At 46.0% G+C, this 22,431-nt stretch overlaps 1 protein-coding gene across 1 annotated transcript in view; it reads right to left on the reverse strand.

Annotated features, from left to right (window-relative positions):
* Positions 1–22,431, reverse strand: part of Mtarc2 (mitochondrial amidoxime reducing component 2) — a 34,785-nt gene that overhangs the window by 2,360 nt on the left and 9,994 nt on the right. The window contains exons 3-7 of the mRNA XM_057769898.1: positions 19,142–19,310; positions 17,630–17,770; positions 6,749–6,810; positions 6,593–6,664; positions 3,901–4,049 (exon numbers count right to left, since the gene is read on the reverse strand). Coding sequence (XP_057625881.1) covers positions 3,923–4,049; positions 6,593–6,664; positions 6,749–6,810; positions 17,630–17,770; positions 19,142–19,310 — 571 coding nt within the window. The 3' untranslated portion in view covers positions 3,901–3,922. The remainder of the gene's footprint in view (positions 1–3,900; positions 4,050–6,592; positions 6,665–6,748; positions 6,811–17,629; positions 17,771–19,141; positions 19,311–22,431) is intronic.

Here is a 22,431-nt window from a genome sequence, read left to right on the forward strand (position 1 = left end):
CTGGTCTACAGAGCTAGTGCTAGGACAGACAGACAGACAGGCACAAAGAAAAATAGATATTTGTTTTAAAAGAGCAAGTTTGGCCCTCTCCACTCTGTCTTCCGGTCTTACCAGGAGAGCTCTCTGTATCATGATACCGTCAACCACATTGTTATACATTCAAGGGAGCCTTACTGGAGACCAAACCGAAGGTCCACCTAATCTTGGTCTGCCAGCTTTGGGAACCAGTGGGCTAACCAAACCTCTCCTGTGTATTTTGTTGGAGCACTAGGAAACGGCATGTAAAGTACAGAAGAAAAACAACTCCTTTACAAACAATTGTCAAGATGCTAATTCTACTTTTATAAACCTAAGTTATTGAAAATCTTCTAGTTTTGAAATGCTCTGGCCTACAGAGAGATTCACTGTGTTGCTGTTTATAACATAGTTGGGTATAATACAAGCAGCAAGTACTGTAAAAACGTTTAAGGAGTATCATTCATTTCAATAGTATATTATTAAGTCATCAACAGTAAATTTGCATACAGGTGGGCTACAAAATACATGTGTCACAGCTACAGAAACAAAACTTCTATCTGCAGCAAATGTAGAAGCAGGTGATTTCCATCTTTCGAATTATCTGGTTTTTCCTGATCTTGCCATGGTGAACATGCATCGCCACTAGAATGGAACACAAACTTGTGTGTTTAAATTTTAAGTAAGCCACACACGGTAGGGCATTCCAGTCACCTCAGCACTCAGGAGGCTGAGGCAGGGGTGAGGCCAGCCTGGGCTACACAAAAAAACCCTGTGCACAGCCCCCTTCCCTCAACTTTTAAGTAAATAAATAACGGAACTAGCTTTGGTGCCTGTCCCTCCAAAGTGGGCATTCCAGCTTCCATCCCGCAGGTCCCTGGACCATGCCCTGATCCTCCTGACCTTCCTCAGCAAGGTCAGGCCACACTCTGCTCTCAGACTTTGATCCATCATCCCACTGGAAAAGCTGTTCTTTCCCCTGAGCCCTTGAACACAATCCGATACCTGGGAACTGAGTTACTTCTTCACACATAAAATACAACAGGACACCGCTGGGTGAGGACCGGGCCTCTTGGCTCTGTCTTCTCAGCTCCACAATGCTACGTCAGTTGGCCCGCATGCGTCTTGACTGCTTATCTACTAAGTGTCTACTGGTCATTTCCTCACGGGCCCTAGCAGGGAGGTGAGAGGCTCTTAGGGCCTTTAAAAGTCAAGGCCTCCTGGAAAGCTGAGCGAACGGGAAGTGGCCCAAGTGAACTACAGAAGGATGTCATGGCTGTCCACTGCAGCATCTGAGTGGGTAGGTCTGTCACCAAGGGCCTGGAGGACTTCCAACTGTAAAGATCGCTCAGAAGTCATTGAGCTCAGTCACCAGAGCTGGAACAGCAGGACAAGGTCTAATCAGATCTGCCATTTCCTCTCTAGTATCTTCTATATTTTACCAACTCCAAGGTAGAGCAATTATAAGATACATCAATTTTGAATCACAAGGATTTTATTTAACTTTTTTTCGCTATTTTTTTTTTGAAACATGGTCTTAATATGTAGTACTGGCTGTACCAGAACTCACTATATAGACCCCAAACTAGCCTCAAACTCACGGAGACTCACCTGTCTCTGCCTCCCAAGTGCTATGATAAGAAGCATAAGCGATCACATCTGGCTATTTTTAAATGTTTTATATTGCATTTATTGATGGGGGTGTGGCATACATGTGGAGGTCAGAGAGCAGCTTGGAAGAACCAGCTCTACCCCTCCACCATGGGGATCTAGGAAGCTGAACTAAGGATAGCAGACTTGACAGCAAGCACGTTTTCTCACTGGGCCACCTCTCAAGCTCTCACGTGGACTTTTACAAAATGCACGGGGTCAGACGTAGTGGCCTTTAGTCCCAGCACTCAGGAGGCAGAGGCTGATCTCTGAGGTTGAGGCCGGCCTGGTCTACAGAGTGAGCTCCAGGACAGCCAGGACTACACAGAGACCCTGTCTCAGAAAACAATCCAGTACGGTTAGAAGTACAGTTACACGCCTCATCACGACAACTGGCTGTAAAGGGGTAAAGTTTTCTCCACACTATCTCAACCATCTTTGGTTTCTACCCTCTGCCCTTAAAAGTCCTGTAGAAAAACACCCTACCTCCTTCGAGAAACTCAGGGTCACAATGACCCAGCTCACTGCATATTCTTGGCTCCTGTTAGATTTCTTGCTTGCTTCCCCCTGCAACTGCCAACCAGGATGTAGTTTATCTATGTCCTTTGTCTCTGAAATCTCCTAAAACATGCCTTCAGGACTGCTCCGTGAGAAGTCTTTCTCCTAGGCAGTCGCAGGCTGGCTTAATAGTCTATCTTTGGTCGTGCTGCATGGTCTATGGGTTTTCATCCCATACAGTAGTTAAAAGATGTTATTTCCTTTTTCACATATTTATACCACCCTTAAAGCTGTGCCACATGGTAGCTCAGAACTATCTGTAACTCCAGTTCCATGGCATGCAGCACCCTCGTGTGGTCTCTGAAGGTACTACATGTATACAGTGTACATTCAGACATGCAGGCAAAAAAAATACTCAAACACATAAAATAAAAATCAGTAAGTCAGGAAGGAAGAGAGAAGAGAAGAGAAGAGAAGAGAAGAGAAGAGAAGAGAAGAGAAGAGAAGAGAAGAGAAGAGAAGAGAAGAGAAGAGAAGAGAAGAGAAGAGAAGAGAAGAGAAATGTTTCGGGGAGGTTTAATAATAGGTTTTGCAAAGGGAGCTGTTCAGAACCTTCAAGGGAAAGTCTTCCAATGACTTCTCATTCCTGTCTATAACTGAGGGTTCAGCTTGTGTCTACAGGATTCAGGACTCAAGCTGACCTGATGCAATCAGTGTCAGAATATTATTTTCTACCTTAGTGTCATGATCAGTCATCTTGACATGCTGATTTTCTTCTTTAAGTCATATTTGAGAGATGTTTGATGAAACACCGGCTTTCAATACCCTCCCCTCTTCTCAGCCCCCCTCCCAAAAAAAAGCACATCTAACCCTGGAGGATCATTTGCCTTCATTTCTTATTCCCTTTTTGTTGTCAATGATGTTTTGTTTTTTTCAAGACAGGGTTTCTCTGTGTACCCCTGGCTGTCTTTGTAAACCAGGCTGGCCTCAAACTCAAGAGATCTGCTTGCCTATGCCTCGGAGTGCTGCGATTAAAGGCATGTGCCACTACTCCTGGTTCCTTATTCCTTTAATGATGCTCCCCAAAGGAACCAGGGGCACCCCTGCCAGTCTGACAGGGCAGCCCCGTTGGTATTTTATGACCAAACGGGAAGCAGGAATGAGGAAGGCTGGGTAGAAGAAGCATACTGATTACTGAATGAATGGAGGGAGAAAGGGGCAGCATTTTCATGATTCCCTAACTGCTCGCTCTCCCAAGAATTAAAACAGCATAGGATTTTTTAAAAAGCATCAAAATGAGCTGGTTCCATGGTTAAGAGCACTTGCTGCTCTTCTAGAGGACAGAGGTTTGATTCCCAGCATTCATGTGGCAGCTCACTATCTTCTGTAACTCCAGTTCCAGGAGTTCCTGCTTCTGGCTTCCTCGGGTACCACATGCATGGGGCACAGACGTACATGCAGGCAAAACATCCATACACAGAAAATAATAAAGTATTCAAAACATGTATTTTGTTTTTCAAGACAGGGTTTCTCTGTGTAGCTTTGGCTGTCCTAGAACTCCCTCTGTAGACCAGGCTGGCCCTGAACTCAGAGATCCACCTGCCTCTCCCTGGGATTAAAGGCATAAACCACCAACAACCAGCAAAATACTTTTAAATTTTTTAAAGCATCAGAATATAAGAAAATATGGTTATACGCCGTCAAAACACAGAATTCTAGAAGCAAAATGAAACTTACCATCTCACCCCCACTGGATCCATTAATCCACCATCCGATACACAGGGTCACCGACTCTCAGGCTTCCAATTCTTTCCACCGAGAAATACATCCCGAACAGTGGGGACGTCTGGTACAGACTCTTCACGGAAGGGTCACACAGGCGGTAGCTGGAAAAAGAAAGTACTGCCATCAGGCCTCGAAAGAAACGGGAGTCTAGTGTTTTCTACAGGACTTGGATGCTTGCACCTTAGGCTAATTACGGGTCAACAACACGTCCTTTCTAAAGATGACAGGGATGCCTGTACACAAAAGTCAAGTAAGTGTGGGCTTTCTAAAGCCAGGTGTGGTGGAGCACAACTCTGATCCCAGCACTCTGGAGGTAGAGGCAGGCAGAGCGCTGAGTTCGAGGCCAGCCTGGTCTACAAGGTGAGTTCTAAGACAGTCAGGATTATAGAAACCCTGTCTCTAATAATAATAATAATAATTACAGTGTTAATAATACTAAGTGTGGGCTTGTGAAGTATTGTAAACACTTTTATTACACAGGTACCCTGGATTCACAACTTATGGGGAAAAAATGCTCATGAAATTTCAAAATGGAACTACCCCTGGCCCACTGTATTGACTGGCTTTTGTTGTCAGTGACACAACTTAGAATGACCTAAGAGTCTCAGTGAGAGACTGTCTACACCGGGTTGGTCTGTGGGCATGTCTTAATTAAGTTACTCAGCCCACTGTGGGCGGCACCATTCCCTAGGCAGGGGGTCAGCCCACTGTGGGCGGCACCATTCCCTAGTCAGGGGCTCATGAACTGCCTAACAGTGGAGAAGTCAGCCTGAGCACAGGCAAGCGAGCATGTCTGCATGCTTTTCTGTTTGTGACTATGAATGGGATGCGACTGTTCTGAGCTCCTGCCTTAACTTCCCCACATGATGCACTGTAACCTGGAACTGTGATCTAAAATACACCTCTTTCTGCCTTATGCTGCTTTTGTCTGCATTGTTTTTACTCCCTATGCTTTCAACTTCTCCCAACATTAAGGCTCAAAACTGGAGTTCCCCTGTAAATGAAAATTAAGGCTGAGATGCCACTAGCCAATGGGACTGCTTATGAAGTCTAAGACCTAGCTGAAGAAAATCACCTTCACTGTGTTTTACAAAGCAAAGAATAAAAATAGAACTGTGAAATGAAAGCCTCATGAGATACCCTCTGAACTGTTAGAGACAAACAATAGAACAGAGGAAGCGCAAACACAACAACACACCCATTCCCAAAATGGTAACAAGGTCTTTTTGGTCCTTTTTTGCAATGTTTAAGGTGGAATTATTAGACATTGATGAGAGGGGCTGGGTGATGCCTCGGTGGGTAAAACACCCACTGTGCAAGGAACAAGGACCTGGGTTCAGATCTTCAGCAGCCAGAAAAAGCTCAGTGCCATCTGCCTAGAACCCCGGCACTGGGGAGTCAGAGGCAGGGGGTGCCTTGAGCTCACTGGCCAGTTCCGGGCCAGTGAGAGCCCTTGTCTCAAATATAAAGTCCATCCTGGGTTAGCTTAGCCATGGCAGCTTATGTGCCTCCTTTCTGCTGCTGCCCCTGCTTCCAAGTTGGCCCTGGCCCAGCCAATCAGCATCACTTTGTGCCTCTGCAGGACGAGGCCCACACAGCCAGTCTCTGGCACTGGTACAGGTGCCATTGAGGGTCACACAATTTTACTCCCAGTATAGGGACACACTTCTTTGACATCAGAGGGAATCAGGGACCGAGTTCTCTGTCTTGGAATGCCAAGACTAACTAGCCCAGGAGACTCTCAGTCACCTAGCATTTTCTATAGACCTGGGCTCAGACAATCTGGACCAAGTTTGGGCCTACTGTAGCCATGGAAATTCCAGACTTCAGAGAGAAGTTAATGTATCCATAAGGAATTGTGCATGATACTTCAGTAAGAAGGCTGCACAGGAATAGAGTGTGGGAGACCTTTCCTTACCCACTGAGGGGACGCAGAGAACACTGGCTGGAGTGTCGAGGAGTTCTGCCCTTTGAGAATAAATCTAGGGGCTGGAGAGATGCCTCAGCAGTTAAGAGCACTGACTGCTCTCCCGGAAGACCCAGGGTCAATTCTGAGCACCCACATGGCAGCTCACAACTGTCTGTGACTCCAGCTCCTAGGGATCCAACACCCTCAGACAGACACATACGCAGGCCAAACATGAAAGCACATAAAGTAAAATAAATAAATAAATAAAAATAATTTTTTTAAAAAAGAAATCTACTATAAAAAAAAACACAAATGGGTAAAAAGTGACTAAGGAAGTCATCCAGTATTGACCTCTGGCCTCCACACATACATGCACACACACACACACACACACACACACACACAAAATTAAGTGATGAGAGATTAGAGTTTCAAAATAGAAAAATGTACAACTAGAAATGTATCAGAAAAGTAGAGAAATAAAAAGAGGATAAAACTTAGGTGCATTGAAGAACTGACACAAACCACAGAGCACCTGGGAGTTAGGACAGGAGCACCTGGGAGTTAGGACATGAACACCTGGGAGTTAGGACACAAGCACCTGGGAGTTAGGACGTGAACACCTGGGAGTTAGGACGTGAACACCTGGGAGTTAGGACACGAGCATCTGGGAGTTAGGACATGAACACCTGGTGCACAGGTACCGTCAACACAAGGCACACACTGGCATCCTACCTCTTCAGGGTTTCCAGCGGCTCCTTCCTGTCTATGATTCCTGTGTCTGGGTCCACTGTCGTCAAGATGCACCTGCCGAAGACCCACGATTAGACAGTGGATCCAAACCAAAGTGCGTCCCACACTCCAGAGGCTATGTCTAAATTCAGTCTTTACCTGGGGCAGCTCAGCACCTTTTTCATCTCGACATCACCAATTAGGAGCTCATCCCAAGTGTCCTAGAAGAAAAGGGAGAGATGTTTCTTAGAGCCGGGCTTCCTTCATCTTGACCCAGTACTTGTCATCCAGGTATGACATCAGAGGAAGGAGGGAGACACAGAAGGACACAGAGAACTCTGGAAAGCACCAAGAGGGGCAGCGTGCAGGATACACAATTCACTTAAAAAAAAAAAAGTAATTCTTTTAGCACTGAGCACAGAACCCAACACCTGTGCACAGGAGTCCAGCACTCAACAGCTGCACTGCCTCCCAGCCCCAGGCATCTTCCTTTTGATTCACAATCTCAACCACTGATTCTGCCAAATCAGCAAGAACAGGCCTTCAGAGCCTACAGAATGGGAAAAGAGCTTCACCAACCCCACATCAGACAGAGGACTAATCTCCAAAAGATATAAAGAACTCAAGAAATTGGTTATCAAGAGAACAAATAATACAATTAAAAAATGGGGTACAGACTTAAACTGAGAACTCTCAACAGAGGAATCTAAAATGGCTGAAAGACACTTAAGGAAATGTTCAACATCCTTAGTCATCAGAGAAATGCAAATCAAAACAACTCTGAGATTCCATCTTACACCTGTAAGAATGGCCGAGATCAAAAACACTGATGACAACTTATGCTGGAGAGGATGTGGGGAAAAGGGAACACTCCTCCATTGTTGGTGGGATTGCAAACTGGTACAGCCCGTTTGGATATCAGTATGGTAATTTCTCAGAAAATTAGGAAACAACCTTCCTTAAGACCCAACAATACCACTTTTGGGTGTACACCTAAAGGATGCTCAAGCGTGACACAAGGACATGTGCTCAGCTATGTTCATAGCAGCACTGTTTGTCACAGCCAGTGATGGAGGAAGGTCACTGGTTAAAAAATAAAGAAACTGCTTGGCCCTCATAGGTTAGAACATAGGTGGGTGGAGTAAACAGAACAGAATGCTGGGAGGAAGAGGAAGTGAGCTCAGAGGCCATGCTCCCCTCTCCCAGGCAGATGCAGGGCAGCTCCTCTCAGAGGCAGACACGATGAAGCAAGCCTCCAGGTCAGACATGCTGAATCTTTCCCGGTAAGACTGGTGCTACACAGATTATTAGAGATGGGTTGATCGGGATATGAGAATTAGCCAGTAAGGGCTAGAGCTGATGGGCCAAGCAGTGTTTAAATGAATACAGTTTGTGTGTTGTTATTTCGGGGCATAAGCTAGCCAGGCGACCAGGGGCTGGGGCGGCAGGAACACAGCCCGCAGCTCCCCACTACAAGCCAGAACCTGGAAACAACCTAAATGCCCCTCGACCAAAGAATGGATAAGGAAAATGTGGTACATTTACACAATGGAGTACTACACAGCAGAAAAAAATGACATCTTGAAATTTGCAGGCAAATGGATGAATCTAGAAAACATCATATTGAGTGAGGTAACCCAGACCCAGAAAGACAAACATCATATATACTCACTCATAAGTGTTTTTTAAACATAAAGCAAAGAAAACCAGCCTACAATTCACAACCCCAGAGAACCCAGACAATAATGAGAACCCTAAGAGCAATGTACATGGATCTAATCTACATAGGAAGCAGAAAAAGACAAGAATTCCTGAGTAAATTAGGAGCATGGGGACCATAGGAGAGGGTAGAAGGGGAGGGGAGAGGAAGGTAGGGGAGCAGATTAAAATGAATAACTCAATAAAACCAATAAAAAAGTTTTAAAAATAGAAAAAGAATGGGGGCTGGAGAGATGGCTCAGAGGTTAAGAGCATTGCCTGCTCTTCCAAAGGTCCTGAGTTCAATTCCCAGCAACCACATGGTGGCTCACAACCATCTGTAATGGGGTCTGGTGCCCTCTTCTGGTCTGCTGGTATACACACAGACAGAATATTGTATACATAATAAATAAATAAATATTTTTTTAAAAAAGAAAGAAAAAGAAAACTGAAAGCTGGTGAAGATGTAACTGAAGGAGGGGCCATGACCCAGCCCCAGCAAGCAGCAGAACTTGGCAGCTTTGGCCACGTGGTTCTGCCTTTAAGGACAGAAGAAAGGAGTTATAGAATATACCTCTGTGACTAAGGAAAGCTGCCAAGGCCAGGTGTGTGTCGGGGAGTCCCTGAAAGGAGGCCTAGAGAGGTCACTGGGTGAAGCTGTGAAGGTGAAGCCTGGATTGCCTTGGAGACCACAAGATGTTGGCCATGCCAGTGCCGTGGGTTACCTGTTGAAGAAAGTCACTAACAGAGTGGAGGCAGCCAGAGAGAGAGGGAGAGAGGGAAGAGAGGGAGAGGAGAGGGGAGGGGAGGGGAGGGGAGGGGAGGGGAGGGGAGGGGAGGGGAGGGGAGGGGAGGGGAGGGGAGGAGAGGAGAGGAGAGAGAGGAAGAAGGAGGAGGAGGGAGGGAGGGAGGGAGGGAGGGAGGGAGGGAGGGAGGGAGGGAGGGAGGGGTGTTGCAGTCAACAAAACTGAAAGGAGTTAAGAGATCTGAGTAGCATTTTGACGTCAGACATGGAGATGCAGCATTTGGAGTTGGTCCAGTTGGATTCTGGTCATACTTTGGTTCAGTATTTTCTCACTATGCTCCTTTCCCTACGTTTTGGAAAGGTAACGTATATCCAGGTTGGAAGTATGTGACCTGCTTTTGATTTTGATTTTACATAAGATTACAGTTAAGATATTGCATGAATCTCAGGAGAAACTTTCAATATTGGAATTTTAAACATTGTGGGAAGTTTAATAGAATACAGGGAGTTTTTTCTGAAGCTGGGCTAAATGCTTTTGCATTATGATACTGTTACAAGCTTTTGGGTGCCAGGGAGTGGAATGTGGTGGATTCTATGTAATTGGCCACCACAAGCTCCCAGGGACTGGCACTGTTAGGAAGTGTGACTTGGTTGGAGTAGGTGTGGCTTTGTTGGAGGACGTGTGTCACTGTGGGGGTAGGCTTTGAGATCTCTATGTTCAAGCTACACCTACTACTGTTGCCTTTGGATCAAGATGTCGAATTCTCTTCTGGTCTCCACAAGTATTGCACACATGGTACATATACACTTACACATACACAAAAAAGTAAAAGTAACTTTTTAAAAAGGAAACACATCACAGACACATACACAAAACAAACACACATACATGTGCACTTACATAAAACATGCTGTGTCATAATATTGCATATGATTTACAGACATACGGTCACTTGTACACATTTCGGTATCCTTTGGTGTCCAAAAGGGGATTGTTTCCAGCACCCCTTTTAGAACCCCAAATCCTCAAGTACTTATCTCTTGTATAAAATGGCCTGGTACTGTCTCTTAACCTATGCACACATTCCTACTTTAAATCATCTCTAGCTCACTTACGATTCCCAATGATAAAATGATAAGAACTAGTAATAGGTACATTGTTTCACACAGGAAAAAGAACCAAAAGTGTACAGTTCAGCACAATGTTTCCCCCAGTATTTAAAACATTCTTTAAAAAAAAAGATTTAGGGTCTGGTGAGATGGCCCAGTGGTTAAGAGCACTGACTGCTTCTCCAGAGGACCCGGGTTCAGTTCCCAGCATGCACATAGCAGCTCGCAGCAGCTGTCTGTAACTCCAGTGTGCATGAAATAAAGTTTTGTTTTTGTTTTTTTAAAAAAAAAAAAATTTAGCTCCAAGGCTACAAAGAAACCCTGTCTTGAAAAATCAAAAAAAAAAAAAAAAAGATTTGTTTATAAGCATATGTGTGGGTGTATGTACATGCAGATGTTGAGTGTATATACACGTAGGTGTGTGTGTGGGGTGCCTGTACCTGTTTGTATGCAGAGACCAGGAGAGGGCTTTGGATCCCTCAGAGCAGGAGTTCATGGCGTGTGTGAGATGCCTGGCTGCTTATGATTGCACAACAAACATTTAACCACCGAGCCCTCTCTCCAGACACTAAATTACGTTTTATCTGCAGTAAAACATAACTTATATTGGTATAATCTATGAAGGGCGGCTATATGCATCCACCCACATATACGGATTATGTGGCTCACATCTTCTAGGAGGCAAAAGATCTCCTATCCTCTTGGAACTTTTAAGCTAAGTCTGATAGTTGAAACAGAAATAAAGAGAAAAGCGTGTGTGTGTGTGTGTGTGTGTGTGTGTGTGTATAATGTAATGTAAACTTCATATGGCCCATGCCTTCATAATAGAGAGTGGGCTCAAAGACACAGCTGGAGTTGAATAGCTACACCCTGTGTGGGACAAAGAGCAGCAGGTGGTGAGAGAGTGACAGGATGGAGGACAATGCCTAAGCTTCCGGCGGTGTGTCTGTGCGGACGCCACAGTCCCGGTCTCTGGTAAGGACACACTAGCTGGGCTACGTGAGAAACAGACTCAAGTGTCAGCCTGATCCCCTGCATTTGCCTTTCAGACATCTTCAGCTCAAAATAATCAATATGCCAGAGGATCGTGTTTGGGGGTAGCACATTTACAGGACCTCGAATACAACACCTACATACTTAATATCACACATTCACAAGCTTATGTAGATTGACATAAAGGTTATGGTCCTTTTTACTAATAACAAGTAATTTGGGAACCTAGCGAGATGCCCCATGCCTATAATCCCAGCCCTTGGGAGACAGCAGCATAAGAATCAGGAATTCCATGACTCAAGTCACCCTTGGATACACAGTGGGCTGAAGGCCAGCCCAGGCTACACGAGGCCCTGTCTCAGGAAGAACACAGTTTGGGTTCCTTATCTTGAGGGTTTATGCCTGTTCTGCTGAGACCCACTAATCTTAAATTTAACAATACAATCCTTTGCCTAAGTCTCCAGAGGAAACAGGGAGCATTTGAGGATGGGGCCTTAATACACGCCCCATAAACCTACAACAGCTTTGAGAACACCTGATCTACACGCAGACGCAAAGAATGCTCTTGGAAACTGACCTCAATCAGGCGAGGTCTCTGGAGCTCCTAAGTCTAACTGATGTGCAGAGAAGTCAGGAAAAGAGTCCACCCCTGCTTAGTTGGTGGCTTTCACTCTCTCGGGGTCTGAGAGGGACCTAAGTCTCTACAGAGGGCACAGCAAGAGCAGGGAAGACCACTATCTTGTCTCCCCTTCTGCGACTGGCTATGACATCATAATCATCCTGTATTGGAAAGCCAACTAGTTCCTCTCTTGGGCCTATAGAAATGAGTAAGCATTGCACAATTGGAGTTCCAGAACCAAATGAGTCTTCAAACCCAGACATCCCCCACCCAGTATGACCACAGCTACAGATGCCCTGTGTCCCCAGTCATCCTCCAGGAAACTGCTTCTGGTGGAAATAAACTCCACGTTCCAAGCAATCAGTTGTCCCAGGAGCCGTGCAAGCTTTGTAAAAGCCGAGGTCACACTCACCATGTGACTTACGACAAACCCTGTTCAAACAGGGCAATTGCAAGAGAGGCCTGTGGCAAACCTCCCACTGGACCGCAGTGCCTGTCTGGGGAAGGGAAAAGGGCCCAGGACTGCATGGAGCCAAGGTGTCAGGGCTCCTTTCGCCACACGAGGGCACTGCAGCTACAGGTATGTGAACCACCAGCAGCCTGGGGAATCCAAGACCTCGCCTACAGCCTTCTTGTGTTCAACTCCCTTGTTCCAAGTGACAATGAGTTCAATGTCTCAAGCTACTTGTCTGTGAGCTTCTAAGTCGTGGCCTTAACAGAAGCCAGGAACCCTGAAAAGTTCAATTAGGGTCTTGGTCCAACAAGACAGATTAAGGTCACCTTCTGTTCCAAAAGTCAACTGCCGGGTTCATTAGCAATTTGTCTGACTTCCTAATCAATGTCATTAGCACCTCCAAATGCTAACTCTGCGTCTTGACACTGTTAATCGCTTTGTATTAATAAAGTCGCCCACCCTCATCTGATCATTGTCCACTTAAATTTAAATGCAATGGTTAATTCAGTTCCTAAAGCAAACACTACATTTTAAATAACTGAAAAATTGAATTCATAACGGATGAGTTTAATATTCATTAGGCCTAAACAACACAAATACACTAGAAGAGATTAGTGCGCCCCCTGCTGTTGAAAAGTCCACCTGCACTCTGACAAATCAGACTCCTACGATGTCTGATGGAATTTGTGAGTTGGAAGAAATGAGAGGAAAAGGAAGAGTAGGAGTTAAGGAGAGAGGGGGAAATACTCTGTGTAATGGGCTCTTTTCTGTACTGAGAATTTTACTTTTATTTATTTATTTGTTTGTTTTACTGCGCGTGGGTATTTTGCCTGCATGTGTGTGCACCACGTTCATGCAGTGCCTGAGGAAGTCCAAAGAGAACATCAGATCCCCAGGAACTGGAGCTGTAGATGGTTGTGGGATCTGGGATCAAACCTGGGTCCTCCGCAAAAGCAGCGAGTGCTCTCAACTGCTGAGCCATCGCTCCAGCCCCTCCTGAGAATTTTCTGCCAGGTTGCACACATCTCGTAAATAGGAAACTAAGAGTAATGAAGCTTCCACCATAAGGAAGACCCAGAGGAAAGGGTAAAATATGGGTTGGGGCAAGGAGAGAAACTACACACAAATAGCACAAGTAAGGGTATTTTCTGAGACATTCATTACAATCCATACAAGCATCTGCCTTAAATGTATGGAACAGGAAGTAGAGCTAATATAGAGACCCTCTTTTCCTCCCTTCTTATCTCTCTCTGCAAGCAGTTATCTCCACAGCTATGTCTATATATGCATCTCTATATATAAAATAAATTATACATATGCATAACCATAACACATATATGCATATGTGCCTATCCCATGACACAAAAGTCAACAGAAGAGGGATCTTATACCAGCCAACCACAGAGAACAGGGAAACACCTAGGAGAGAGAGAAATAACAGATGGGACCAGCCAAGTGCCCAAGCAGGCAACAAGCCAGGAAAAACCTGCTCAAGTTCAGGTAGATGGAAAGGCCGCCTACATCCGGCCCCTCCTCCCTGCTCCTAGCGCCAGGAGTGCGGTTTTCCCCATCCAGCTCCTGGCTTCCCATGGCTCCACACACGTCACTATGCTGTGCTGTGCATACAACTACTAGAAACCACCTTAAATTATTTTGGTGCAAAATGAGAGGATGAATGTATGAATAAGTAAACTTTTCTGAGACTCAAATTTAGCTTTTTGGGTTTTGGGGTTTTTTATGGTACATGTTTATATGCACACACGTCAGTGAACCCTGGCACACATGTGGAGGTCGGAGGATAACTTTTAGAGGTCACATCTCTTCTCTCACTGTGTGGGTCCCAGGGATTAACTGGGGTCATCAGGGTTGCCAGTAAAGCTCAGTCAGTGGCTTTACCCTCTGAGCCATCTCACCCACTGCCAAAAATATCTGTGATTTGTTGCTGATGACCCCATGCAGTAACAAGAAGGTCAGAAAACTACCAACCGAGTACTTATAGTACACACAATTATTATTATCAAGGTATGAGAAATACGGAAAATGTACAAGAGTTGCTAAGTGAAAAAAGCACCCGTGAACAGTCACAGGGTACTTCCCAACCCAGATGTGCTCTGAGACAGGCGTAAAGCGTGGCTGGTACGCTCACATCGTAAAGTGCATTTACACAGACCTGGATGATACAGTATGATCTCTTATTGGCAGCACCAGCAGCTTATGATGGTCACGCTGAACAAGACAGCATGAAACCGCATTACACCTGAGAGAAAAGGATGCTAACGGAGAGAGAGTAACAAGGCAGCATGAAACTGCATTATACACGAGAAAAAAGAATGCTATCAGAGGTAGGGTGTGTACAAATGTCACGGTGAGCTGCCCTTTGACAAGTAGGGGGAATATACTCTACTGTAACAATAAAGTTAAAAGATAATAAAGACATGAGCCAGTAACGCGTATAATCATTGCACTACAAACTCCACATAATTGTATTGCTGCAACTGGCAGTACAGTGGGTTTGTTTACACCAGCATCACCATGAGCAGGTGAGTAGCTTTATCCCACAATATGACACTATGATGTCATCAGGACTAAGAACTGCATGGCTCCATCATTACCTTACGGGATCACTATTAATATGTTACACGCACTCCATGGTAGACCACATGTCTAATCTGTATCTATAACCATACGTATCAAAGCCAGGCATGGGAGCACATATCTGTGGACCTAGGACTCGGGAGGTGAAGAAGCACAGATGTTTATGGTCATTCTCAGCCACAAAGAGCTGATGAAACCAGGTGAAAAGATGACTCAGCTGCTCTTGCAGAGGATCTAGGTTTGATTCCCAGCACCCACGTGGTGGCTCACAACCATCTGTAACTCCAGTTCCAGGGGATCTGACACCTTTTTCTGCCTTCCATGAATACTGCATGCTTTTGGTGTATATGCGTACATACATGCAGGCAAAACACTCAGACCTATAAAACAAAACTAAATACTACAGATTTTAAAGAAGAAAAAAAAACCTTGAAGCCAAGTAGGCAAGCACAGCTGTTGTCCTAACTCAGGCCATCAGAGACAAAGGTCTGGAAGAGAGGATTTGCAAAAATGTCGCCTTTTACCTGATGGAATGGGCAGGACTGGTGAGGACAAGGCCATACTAAAGTGCGTAGTGGGGCTGGGATTCAAAGCACAACTGTCTGGCTTTGGGAACCCCTCCCATCCAAGGGCACACCAGGGCCAACCCTGCTTAGCTTCTCTGACCAGATGAGACTGGTCACTAAGGATGCTCCTCGGGTAGTAGAGTACGTGTCTAGTGTGTGAGCAGCCAGTGTTTGTCTCTCAGCACCTCACAAACGGCATGCCTGGAATCCTGAACTAGGCAAGACGTTTAAGATCATCCTCAGCTACACAGGGAGTTTGAGGCCCAATACACAAACAAATTCCCTCTCCAGGAGTTTGTAGAAACAGCCCTTCCCACGTGACAGACAACACACTTGTGCTTTTTCTGCAATTTTCTCCCCAGCTCTTTCAAAACGCAGAGCGAGGACTTACATAAAAAAGACGCCCATTCAAACATTTCAGGTTTAGCTCAGGACAGTGAGCAAAGTCCAGGGAACACTGAGCCTCATGATGGCCAGAGACAGAGATAAGCAGCAAATGTTGACATCATTTTTAAACCTCATTCCTCTGTGATCCAGAAATCAAACACACCGCACCGTCCCAAGCCTTTTCAAATCAGCGCCATCCTCTAGCTCCCCAGGGAGAAGTTCACGGTTCTCCATACCACAAGCTACAAATGACCACAGTGCTTGCTCCTACAGCCCCACATTTACAATAACCAGTGGCCTGGACTTTTGCATCATGCTAAGGTTTGCTATAACTTTTTATTAGTTGAGGATTAATTATGTATATGCTTAATCACTCTGCATTAATATTTGAAAGGGTTATCATGGTAGGTGATAGACAGGTCAGTGCATCAAGTCCTTCACTACTGGCCTTCCTCACTCAAGGTGGACTAAATCAGCAACAGTTACGTCATTTCACAGTAAGGATTTTGGTAAGAATATGCATGGCTATAGAATTTTCTAGAAAAATAAGAACATATCTTATTTACTATTTCTGGAAGCTCATCATAATTCAAAAATATAACAGCAAATAGGCTTGGGAGCATAAATTCCCTAAACATTAAGAAAACAAAAATTAGGGACTAGAGATATGGCTTAATGGTTAAGAGCATTGGCTGTTCTTCCAGAGGTCCTGAATTCAGTTCCCAGCAACCACGTGGTGGCTCACAGCCATCTGTAATGAGATCTGGCGCCCTCTTTTGTCATGCAGGTGGAATGTTGTATACATGATAGATAGATAGATAGATAGATAGATAGATAGATAGATAGATAGATAGATAGATAGATAGATAAAAATATTACACATCGCCGGGCTGTGGTGGCGCACGCCTTTAATCCCAGCACTTGGGAGGCAGAGGCAGGCGGATCTCTGTGAGTTCGAGACCAGCCTGGTCTACAAGAGCTAGTTCCAGGACAGGCTCCAAAACCACAGAGAAACCCTGTCTCGAAAAACCAAAAAAAAAAAAAAAAAATTACACATCCAAATGGCCTCCAGAATAGGGCTATGCTTATATTAGCCTTAGATTAAGCTTGACAAGTTACAGAAAAGCAAAAATTCTACAGCCAGAGATGACATCATCTTGCCTTCTTTCCTAGGCTCAAGATCTTACAGCAAAGTTAGTATCAAAATGATATATATCTGGACGTGTGTGTGTGTGTGTGTGTGTATGTGTGTGTGTGTGTGTGTGTGTTCGGGGGAGCTTTAAGAAAAGCAACAAAACCAAAATTATGTGCAGGGCCTTGAAAGCTCTAATGCAAAAAAGAAACATGGGACCGGAACTTCATTTGATTCCTGGTCGCCCTGCCTGCTTCTCGCTGCTTGAGTTTCCAAGTCGTCTGTCCCAGTGTTCATTCTGATGAAGCCATCAGACACCTGTTAAACACTGAGTGAACTGGCATGCTGTGTTAAAAATGTTTGTTATTAGTTGGGCCTGATGTCACAGGCCTGAAATCCTTGTCACTTAGGAGGGAACCAGGAGAATCAAAAGTTCAAGACCAGCCCAGGCTACAAAGTGGGTTCAGGGTCAGCCTGGACCATAGAGTGGATTCAAGGCCAGCATTAAAGAATAGGTTCAATGCCAGCCTAGGCAACAGAGTGTGTTCAAGGCCAGTCTAGACTACATCTAATACCCAAGGTCCCTATCAGGAGGTCATTAGCCGCCATAGAGAATCTGAGGGAAGGGGTGTCCCCACCACCAGCCCAGCGGCATCTGGGTCACTGCGGGAGCTTCCTTCAGATCCACCAGCTCTGAGGGCAGCACATCTGAGTCTGACGTCTGTGGCAGTGACCCCTTACCTCCTCGAAAGCCTCACAGCCTGACACCACAATGTTTGGCCTGAAGTATTCCATCGTCACTTTCTTCTTCAGCCTGGTGTTGAGATCCACTAAGGAGGCTTCAGAAATCATGTGGATGGGGCTGCAGTCTGGGTAGGCTACCTGTTACAGGACACAGGACAGTCAGGCCTCTCTGCCCCCTGGCATTGCAGAGCCCAGACAGGAAACCTCTGAAGTGTGGAAGGGGAGAGCTATATTCAGGAGAGGCAATTGCGGAAGGGGGTTGGGGAGGCTCATAGACAGGATGTGAGCACTGAAACATGGCTTCTAGCTATACACCCAACAAGGCAGCAGCTCTAGCTGGCTCTTGTTGTTGTTGTTGTTATTATTATTATTATTATTATTATTGGTTTTTCGAGACACGGTTTCTCTGTAGCTTTGGAGCCAGTCCTGGAACTAGCTCTTGTAGACCAGGCTGGTCTCGAACTCACAAAGATTCGCCTGCCTCTGCCTCTCAAGTGCAGGGATTAAAGGTGTGTGCTGCCACCACCCGGCCAATTTTCTTAAATTACTTATGTATTTATTTGAGACAGGGACTAGATAGCCCTGGATGTCCTAGAATTTATTAGGTAGATCAAGCTGTGTTTGAACTCACAGAGAGCCATAGCCTCTCCCCCAGGAATGCTAGGATTAGAGGTATGCACCACCACACTGGGGGGCTGTTATTCATCACCCTGCTTTCCTTCCTCATCACACAAGGAAGAGTCTGCTGCCGATGGAGTACACCCAGTAATGGTTTCATTAGCACTAACCATCTGTCCAAAACCTACTAATCACCAGGAGATACCTGACGCTGCTTTAGGTGAGGAACATTGGTGACAAAGCAAATAACACTATCACGAATAATATTAATAATAATAGATAAGCATGCCTTGGCTTTGGATGGGTATCCCTGAGGGACCTAGTGGCTTGCTGTAGCTTTCCCTGGCAGGGGCTGCCTTGCTGGCCTATGACACAGCTGTCACATACACAGGCAGTGAAGGTAGCCTGGAGAAAGCCTGCATCGGGAAAGGCACACTTAATCCCAATATTTCACCTTCACTTGCAGCCAGGCTTCTTCTCTTTCTTTCCTCTCTGGGACACGGTCTCACCTTGAGCCCAGGCTGGCCTTAAATTCACGCAATCCTCCTATCTTAGCCTCCTGAGTGCTGGGATTACGGGCATGAGCCACACTCAGCTTCCAGCCAGTTTCCTCCTGAGTCCCCATCTCCCCACAAGTCAGCCCCGGCCCCGCCCTCAACACATCTCCCGTACCTGTACCTAACCCTCCAGGCACCTCGGAAGTCCCAGCACTGAGACAGCCCTCAACCCAAGTCCCTCTCCATCCTTAATGTGTAGGTTGTACCCTGGACCACCCTCCTGAACCACTGCCAAGGTTTCCTAACTGAAGCCTCCCAAAGGGCTCTATAGACAGAGAAGAAAGCACAGAGGGCCCAGGGTAGCGGGTAGAAGGAAGGAAGACTGTACACTCACCTCATAATTCTGGAGGTAGCTTTCAGAAGGGTACAGTTTCTTCGTTGTCCTTCCTTTCATGCTGGTATCAAACTGAACCAACCTGTAGGGTTGCGTCTTCAGGTAGTTGGTGAACCACTGGGCCACCTCATCGCCACAATCTCTGCCTTTAATGTCGAGACCGAATAGCCTGGGAGGGTTGCAAGAGGACACCGGGTTACTTGTATTGGCACACCAAATACACCAACGGCTGCTAAGAGGTTTTCAGAGAGGGGCCAGGAAAGAGCCGAAGGTCCAGCAAACGCTCTGGGGAGGAGCTCTCCAGCTCCCATGTCTACGAATCACCTAGACACTTGTTCAGATGCAGACTCTGGGCCACTGGGCTGGAGTTGGAACCTGGAACTTTGCGTTTCTGACACACTTCTGGTCACCTACGTGGCTAGGCTCCCGGACCATTACAAATACCAATGATTTGGGTTTCTTTCCGAAGCGGGGAGGGTTGCCTGGAGCAGGTGCATCTCTGGTTGGAAATTCTCAGACCTGGTTCAGATTGGTCAGTCATTTCCTTGGTCTGTTGGCCTTAAGTAAACTTAACACTTCTGTCTCCCACTGTACACCGGAGATAAGCACGTTATGCCTACCTACTGGGAGGGGGTGAACACAGATGTGACCATACTGTGCTCTGCTGTGCGCCTGGCTTGCTTTAAATTGACTTCTCCATATTAGCTGTTAAAATTGTGTGTCTTGCCAGGCGGTGGTGGTGCACGCCTTTAATCCCAGCACTCGGGAGGCAGAGGCAGACAGATCTCTGGGCGTTCGAGGCCAGCCTGGTCTACAAGAGCTAGTTCCGGGACAGGCACCAAAGCTACAGAGAAACCCTGTCTCGAAAAAAAAAAGTGTGTCTTTCACACACAGATTGATATGCAAATATTTCAATCTAACTTCATTTCCTTGAATTATATAACACCGACTTTTTTTTAAAGATTTATTTATTATGTATACAACTTTTTAAATTTTAATATCCATTTGTTTATTTTTATATTTATTTATTTGTTTTGAGAAAATTATGGAACATTCAGCAAATCTGTGTTATTCTTGCACAGGGGCCAGGCTAACTGACTCTTCATCATTCCAGTTCCAGAAGATGTGTTGCGAAAGGAAGCATAACAAAGTTCTATTTTAAAAACAACCAACCAAACCAAACAAAACCAAGAAATGAGGTCTGGCTAGCCCAGTGGTAGAGTACTTACTTAGCATAGACAAGGCCCTGGGTTCCATTCCCAGCACTATAATGGGGGGGCATGAAAAAAATGGTCCCCAAAGGGAGTGGCACTATTAGGAGGCATGGCCTTGTTGGAGTAAGTGTGTCACTGTGGGGGTGGGCTTTGAGGTCTCTTGTGCACAAGCTTTACTCTGTGTGACAGTCAGACACTCCCTGTTGCCTTCTGGTCAAGATGCAGCCAGCACCACGTCTGCCCGCCCACTGCCATGCTTCCCACCATGACGATAATGGACTGAACCTCTAAAACTGTAAGCTAGCCCCAAGGAGATGTTTTCTTATAGGAGTTGCCGTGGACATGGTGTCTCTTCACCGCAATAGAAACCCTAACTAAGATGCGGGCGGGGGCGAGGGGGAACCTCTGGTGCAAACTATGGATTTAAGAATCTGGATAAAAGTTTGCCCTGTCCTCCCATGCCATAAGAACTGCACGCAGGCGTGCACACACACACAGAGCCTGTGTGAATGCTGTGCCAGCGCCAGTGGGAGGATGCCCGAGGGGATGTGTGCAAAGGGGCTCAACAAACACTCAGAATACTCACTAACAGTTGAACTTCTGACTCCTAAAGGCTCAGAATACTCCCTGTCCCAGAGCTGGGATTATGAGCATTACCACCACAACCCCTGTTGTCAAATCTCGACACCCTTCTGTTAAGACCCCTCCTAGGGCCCCTTCCTTCTAGCAGAAACCCTTCTTGGAGCACTGTTTGGATCCATACCTCCAGCCCTACTCCTAAAACTGCAATCACTCTACTCTTCAAAACATCCCACCCGCTGAGGAGCAGTACCAAGGTGTCCTCCAGCTCCTTCAGAACACTGCCCCCATGTAACTGCACGCACTTCCACTCCGTACCGACCACCCTAATACAGGAGACTGTCACTGGCCCTTGGAAAAGTAGAAAGGTGCCTAACATGGCAAGAGGATGCCGACCAACCAGGGTCCTTTCAGCTGATACCAGGCATTCTTCTACCACGACTGTGCCTGCTGATGCAAAACAAAACAGCTCTGTGGTAAGAACTAACCCCAGGCTTACCCAACAGACCCTACTCTGAGGAGGTACAAACCAGCACACTCACCTTAGAAAACAGTTTGGCATGTCTAGTGCCTCCTGTTTTGTATATACCTATAATCTAAGCACTGGGAGGTCAGAGGCAGGAGGTTTAAGCATTTGGACCAGCCTGGGCTACACAGAAAATTCTAGGCCAGCTTGAGCTACACAGCAAGACTCTGTCTTTAAATAAACAAGTAAATAAATAAATGCTACACGTCTACTGGTCTAGGTAGCCTACACTTAAAATCCATACCTTGGGGCTGGCAGGACGGCTAAGCAGCTAAGGAGTGAAGGACAAGCTGCACAACCCGAGTTCAATCCCTGGGATCCTACATGGTAGAAGAGAACTGACCTCACCCAACTTGTCTTCTCAGAAGACACAACGAGAATGTCTGTAAGGGGGCTGGAGATGACTCGGTGGTTATGAGGGCTTGCTGCTCTCCTGGAGGAGGGTCAGTTAGCTCAGCATGGCCTGAAATTCCAGCTCCAGGGAACCTGACACACACACAGGGAATCTATACTCTCTGAGGGCACCTACACCATACTCGCCCACAGAGACACACACACATCATCAAAATTAATAAACAGAAACTTTAAAGAAGACTCACAGAATATTGTTCATATCATATAAGCACAAAGAAAAGAATGAGCACACGGGTTGCCACAGACTTACACAGTGGAAGCCACATGGTGTTGGAGAAACTGTCCACACAGTGGCCAGTGGTAAGACAGGGGTGACTGAGGCTGGGGGCTCCTAAGCTACCTGAAGCCAGGGGAGCCAACCCCAAGATCAGAGGTCTGGACTCTAGTCCCACAATCCCCAACCTCCAAGGAAGGGGCAGAGGCTGAAGGTTGAGTCGATTGATAGTCAACAATTTTATCAAGGATGCTGTGTAATAAAGTTTCCATAAAAGCCCAAAGGACTAGGTTCAAAGAGTCTGCCAACGCTGAACACCTAGAGGTGTGTAAAGGGAGGCACA

Source organism: Chionomys nivalis, chromosome 5, assembly GCF_950005125.1.
Source record: "Chionomys nivalis chromosome 5, mChiNiv1.1, whole genome shotgun sequence".
Classification (NCBI taxonomy): Eukaryota; Metazoa; Chordata; class Mammalia; order Rodentia; family Cricetidae; genus Chionomys; species Chionomys nivalis.